We start from the raw sequence: 6,707 nt of genomic DNA on the forward strand, positions 1-6,707 counted from the left end.
CTCTCGGATAATCTGCTCTGCATACATGTTGAAAAGGTATGGAGACAGGATGCATCCCTGGCGTACACCCTTCCCAATTTTGAACCATGCAGTGTTAACAATATCACTAATATCACACACAAACAAAATCCTACTGAAGATCATTACAAAATGATGGAAACAGTAACAGTATATCGATCAGGAACTACTAGAAATTAAAAAAAACCCACAAAAAAAATAAAAAAAGAAATACAAACTGGCTTTAGAAGAGGTCTGGACACCAGAGACATTATCACCACTGGCAGATGAATCTTGGCAAAAAGCAAAGAGTATGAAAAGAAATGTCTATCTGTGTTTCATTGACTATCCAAAAGCATTAGACTGTGTAGATCACAACAAATTGTAGCTAAATTAAAATTAAAATTCCAGAGCACTGACTTGTGCTCATGCAAAACTTATACTCAGACCAGGAAGCAGTCCTCAGAACAGAGCAAGGAAACATTGCATGGTTCAAAATCAAGAAAGGAGTGCATCGAGATGTGTCCTTTCTCTATACTTTTTCAATCTATATGAAGAACAGATTATTTGGGAAGCTGGGCTTTATGAGGAGGAATGTGGCATCAGAATTTGAGGAAGACTCATCAACAACCTACATTATGCAGATGACACAACCTTGCTTGCTGAAACTGAGGAATACCTGAAGTGCTTGCTGCAGAAGATCAAAGGATGTAGTCTTCAATATGGACTGAAGGTAAACATTAAGACAAAGATTCTCATCACTAGGCCAATTTGCAACATCATGATAGATGGAGAAGAGATTGAAATTGTTAATAGCTTCAGCTTGCTTGGCTCCACAATCAAAACTCTTGGCACCAGCAATCAGGAAAACAAAAGATGAACTGCACTGGGAAAATCTGCTGTCGGGGACCGCTCCAGAGTACTGAGAAGCAACAGTGTTAGTCTAGAGACTAATGTGTACCTGATTCAGGCCATGATTTTTGTAATTACTTACTATGAGAGAGCTGGAAAATAACTAAGGATGATGGAAGAACTGATGCCTTTGAGTTGTGGTGCTGGGAAAGAGTCTTGGACATACCATGAAAACAAGTAAATCTGTCTTGGAGAGGGTGAAACTAAGTTTTTCCTAGGAGGCTAGGATTTTGAATCTCCATTTCACATACTTTGGACATGTGGCCAGAAGAGACCAGTTCTTGGAGAAGGACATCTTGCTTGGAAGGGTGAAAGAACAGTGCAGCACAGGAAGATCTTGGATGAAAAAGATGGATACGATAACTGGGGCAATGCTGTTGTATATAGGGTCACTGTGAGTCACAGAATACTCGATGGCACAGAAAAACAACATGGTAATCTCCATGTCATGAATTATTCTTTGGAAACATAGCTTATATTTGCCCAATAAGTCCATATGTGAAGTTATGAAAGTGTGATATATGCTTCCATTTTTTAATTTTAATAATGTGCTTTATTTCACAACAACATGAAAAAACTCATTTTATCATAAACATCAATGAGATATTTGGCATTTTTAAATGTTAAATATTTTCTTTTATTGTTTTGCTTACAAAGTTTATATACATTGTGTTTCACAGTTCTCTTCATTCACGTTGTATTTCATACAACCATTCTCATGTGTTATGTTTTACAAAATTAATCACCATTGGACCTTGCCCATCATTACCCTGTCTTTTCACTGGGATCCTTCTCCCCACCCCTAAACTGTACAACTCTCTGCCTCTACCCTTCCTCAGCCCTCCTCACCTTGAGTTTCCATACATGTTTTACTAGTTATCCTTATATTTTTACAATAATTTTCTTATGCAGCACTCATCCTTATGAGACCACGTTAATTCACTCAGCATAATGCTCTCCAGTCTCACAAAGGTACAAAGTATTTTTTGAAATTGTTAGTGCTGCATAGTATTCCATCATGTGAATGAAGAAAAATGCAAATCAAAACCACAATGAGATGCCTTCTCATTCCAGTAGCGGTGGCAAAGTTTAGTAGGGCAGCAAGCAATAAATGTTGGAGAGCAATAATTGTTGGAGAGGATGTGGAGAGGTGGGAACTCTCATATACTGTTGATGGGAGTGAAAAATGATGCAACCTCTATGGAAGACAGTTTGACATTTCAAAAAGTTGAATATAGAAACCCCATATGACCCAACTATTCCACTACTAGGAATTTACCGCAAGGAAATTAGAACTGAGACACAAATGGAGATTTGTTTGCCACTGTTCATAGCAGCAGTGTTATTATTCACCATTGCAAGAACGTGGAAACAGCTCAAATGTCCAACCACACTGAACTGATTGAGAAATTGTGGTGCTTACATTTAAAAAAAAACAAACATATTTATTCAGTAGAGAGAAACATTAAGATTTTGGCATAAGTCTAGATGTATATAAGTCTAGATGGTAAGATTAGTTTCATTTTCACAGTTTATTTCACAAAATTGATAAAATTTCAACAATGTCAGTATTTTTTATATGAAGAAAATTATTTTTTAAAAGCATTAAAATAATCAGTGCCAGTAATGATCACTTAGAAAATATAAAGAAGAATTTGGATCAAGATTGTAGGTTGTACTTAAGCCTTTCTTCAGTCTCAAATCCCTTAAACTGAAAGAAAATAATTTTCATTTATAAACTCTGTGGGTATGTGGGTTGAATAATGTCAAATACAACAAACAAAGGCTTTGTGAGGAATTCCTACAAGATAGAAAGCAGATGGAGCAGCCCTGAAGGAAATTGGTGGAGGTCTGGTGGGGGAAGGGAGTCAGTTTGACTCATATTTAAGAGAAGCAATCTGGGAAGTGTGAGCTCCTGAGTCTATGTGGACAGAACACTGGCGGGAGAACTGACCACTCGAACTGCTGGCAGGGGGCGGGGCAGATGTGAAGGCGGGCTTAGAGCGTGTAGCTCTCCAAAGCTGTAAAAACCGTTGCACCGGAGGTAGCTCAAGCAGAAGCGAGCTGCTAAGCTTAGTGAGCTCTTCAGAGCACTGTGCCTTTTCAGCCTTCCTTGCCGGCTCTCCCTGCTGTCTTCTGCTCCATCTTCGTGCCACAGCTGCAGCAGCAGTGACAACAAGATCTAAGTTAAGTGGTTGACTGGGGGATTTGGGGTTGGTGAGTGGCGGCGGGCTCATCGCGCGGGCCGCACATGCTAGCCCGCCATCTCCCACTGTGGCTGCCACTGTTGTAGTCTTCTCTTCCTAGCAGAAAGAGAAAAGATCTGTCAACAGACGCAAGCCACACAAGTGCTTACTACAAGCGTTAGAGTGTTTTTGCCAAGGCCAGGTAACAACCCTGAGTTTGAGGAAAGGAGAAGAGAGAAGGACTTTGAAATCCTCCCCCCAAAACGCCTCATATTAGTGTTGGCTATTTGTCAATTTATTGATCAAGCGACACTGGTCCAATCACCTTAAAAACCAAGCAAGCCATGTCACCCCCAACCTTGCCTCCCATAGGCGTAGATGGCGTGTCTGCATACCTGATGAAAAAAAGACACACTCATAGGAAGCAGCGGCGCAAACCCTCTTTTCTCACTCGCAAGAACATCGTGGGCTGCCGCATTCAACACGGCTGGAAGGAAGGGAACGAGCCTGTGGAGCAGTGGAAGGGCACTGTGCTTGAACAGGTTTCTGTGAAGCCCACTCTCTATATCATCAAATATGATTGCAAAGATAGTGTGTGTGGACTAGAACTGCTTCTGGACAAAAGAGTTTTGGCGCTAGAAATCCTTCCTGAAAAAGTGCCAACTCCACATATCGATTCACGCTTGGCAGATTCCTTGATAGGCAAGGCAGTGGGACATGTATTTGAGGGGGAGAAAGGCACAAAAGATGAATGGAAAGGGATGGTTCTGGCTCGAGCCCCTGTGATGGACACTTGGTTTTATATCACCTATGAAAAAGACCCTGTTCTCTATATGTACACACTGCTGGATGACTACAAAGATGGTGACCTGCACATCATCCCAGATTCCAACTACTATTTCCCTGTGGCAGAGAGGGAGCCAGGAGAGGTGGCAGACAGCCTTGTGGGCAAGCAGGTAGAACATGCCAAAGATGACGGGTCCAAGAGAACTGGAATTTTCATCCATCAAGTAGTGGCCAAGCCATCAGTCTACTTTATTAAGTTTGATGATGATATTCATATTTATGTCTATGGTTTGGTGAAAACTCTGTAAATTTATTGTACACTTTGTAAAAGTTGTGGAACTGTTTAATGTAAAATGTTTCACTTTGTAGTAATTATGAACTTTTGAGTAATGTCTTGGTGTCAGAGATTATGAAAAGTGGTTAAATCTTACTTTGCTGCCAAATCTAAATCTTTACATTACTAGTCTGACAGTTTTGTCCCAAGAGTACTTATTGAATTGATATCTTCTTTTGTAATTGAAAAATTTTAATTGGTGATAATTGAAAACAGGCGTCCAAAACCATCAGAGCAATGTAAGCACCTATTAAAAAATAATTGTATACTTTAGTCACCTCCTTTCCCTCTGTCCTTTCTTTTTTCTCCTTGCTCCCCAGGTAACATATGTTAAGAACGCTAAGTATCCTGTTTTCTCCTTGCTCAAACAACAGCAACAAAATTGTTATTGTCTTTTTGTATAAAAAACATTATAAGCCATGCACATTTTTCTGTTACTGCTTTTCTCATATGGTTTATCAATGACATCACTTCTGATCAATAGGTGCATATCAATTTGGTAGTTTTTCTTTTACTTGCTGAATGTATAATAAAGAAAAAGCAACTGGACATTTCTTAATGGTGAACATTGATATTATTTTCTTTATTTCTCACCTTAACACTGCTATAATACACACCAGTACTTTCTAAGTTAGATTATGAAAAGTGAGATTAAAGACATGTTTAATTTTAAGACATGTTATAAGATTAGCAGCCAAAACAGTGCTAATTTTCTATTATGTCTCTCTTATCCGAAGAGTGAAACATTACATTGTTGCCTTACATCTAACTCCAATAGGTTATTTTTCATATTGTAGTTGTCATTTGCTGTGCTTACTGATTATAAGAACTTTTTTCTTTTGTAATTTGCAAATTCTTATACTTTGTTAATTTGCCAATTAAATTGGTGACCTTTTCCTTATAAATTTGTGTGAATATTTGCTATATAATCCACATTGATCAATTGTAACAGATATGTGTTATGATATTTTCATTAATCTTCACTTTCCTGATATTTTATTTTATACTTTAAAAAAAATTGCAGTAACACTCTTTCGTGGTATTTTTTAAAAAAAAATTCTTTCCTTTTCCTGCCCTATTCTTAATAATAAAGCTGTTTAAATTTTGATCTCTTTGGATTTTATTTATTAATAGGCCATGGTTTTTGCAATCACTTGTTATGCATCAGAGAGTTGGGCAATGACTAGGGAGGACAGAAGGAGAATTGACACCTTTGAGCTGTGGTGCTGGAGAAGAGTATTGAATGTACCATGGACTGCCAAGAAAACAAACAGATTCATCCTGGAGAGGGTTAAACCAGGCTACTCCTTGGAGGCAAGGATTCTGGGGCTTCGTCTGACATACTTTGGACATGTTGTAAGGAGAGACAGGTCCTTGGAGAGGGACATCATGCTAGGTAGGGTAGAGGGACAGCGCAGGAGGGGAAGACCCTCTATGAGGTGGATTGATTCAGTGACTGGGGTAATCGGGATAGGTGTGTCAGAGGCAACGCGATTGACACAGGATAGAGCAGGGTTTAGGGCTGTTGTACATAGGGTCTCTATGAGTCGCAAACGACTTGACGGCACATAACAACAACAATGTAAAATAGAGGTCTTATATATTTTGCTCACGTTGGCTACTTGATTTCAAATTATTAAACTAATGTCATATTATTTTAATTATATTGCCTTGCTCATTAATTTGAGAATCTAGCAAAGCAAGTCTCTCCTGTATTAGCTTGACTTTCTTCCCTTTCTTTTTGTGCCTTTTAAAAAAAATTTGTTTTATTAGTTTTTTTTTTTTAACAGAGGTTTTGGATTTTCATTCATTCATTGCTGCAATTTTCTCCCTTCCCACCCCTCCCCACCAGCTCGCTTCCCCCTCCGAAGAGAGAAAAAAAAAAGAAAAAAAATTCCTTCATTAGTATACAATTCCCACGTCCCTTCCCCCCACCCCCCACCCCTAGTACACTTTGGATTTCCAGTCATTCATTGTTGCACTTTTCTCCCTGCCCAGCCCTCCCTCCCAGTTCGCTCCTCTCTTTGAAAAGCAAAGGAAAAATTCTTTCACTGGTATACAATTCCCCCCACACTGCACCCGCTCCGCCGCATCACCCCCCCTCCCCCGCCACCGCCCCGAATACACTCCACTACGCAACTTTAATTCTGGACTCTTGTGATAACCATAATACCCTATCATATATCGCTTTTAAATTATTCTCTCCATCATCTGTTTCAATATAGTATACATAATTTATCCAGTTTTTCTCAGTCTTATCCCAACCCTGATGTCAGTCCCATTCTACAACAGTGGCACCACGCAGTATTTGTCCTTTTGTGACTGATATACTTTGCTCAGCACTTTGTCCTCCAGGGTCACCCATTTTGAATAATATTGCATGAGTTCCTTGTTTTTCAATGCAGCATAGTATTCCATCGTGTGAATATACCACAGCTTCTCCATCCATTCTTTTATTGATGGACACATGGGTTGTTTCCAACTCCTTGCCA

General features: G+C 39.3%; 1 protein-coding gene across 1 annotated transcript; it reads left to right on the forward strand.

Moving 5' to 3' along the window:
• The first annotated feature begins 3,439 nt into the window (after window positions 1-3,439).
• LOC102866596 (spindlin-4-like) lies at window positions 3,440-4,189 on the forward strand. Its single transcript, XM_006901892.1, has one exon. The coding sequence runs from the start codon at window positions 3,440-3,442 to the stop codon at window positions 4,187-4,189; it is 750 nt and encodes a 249-aa protein (XP_006901954.1).
• The last annotated feature ends 2,518 nt before the right edge of the window (window positions 4,190-6,707 follow it).

The sequence above is a fragment of the Elephantulus edwardii genome, unplaced genomic scaffold (assembly GCF_000299155.1).
Source record: "Elephantulus edwardii isolate Elephantulus edwardi_28Jun2011 unplaced genomic scaffold, EleEdw1.0 scaffold00349, whole genome shotgun sequence".
Taxonomy (NCBI): domain Eukaryota; kingdom Metazoa; phylum Chordata; class Mammalia; order Macroscelidea; family Macroscelididae; genus Elephantulus; species Elephantulus edwardii.

Coding starts and splice junctions, on each gene's coding strand:
- LOC102866596 (XM_006901892.1), top strand. CDS start 3,440: ATGTCACCCCCAACCTTGCCTCCCATAGGCGTAGATGGCGTGTCTGCA.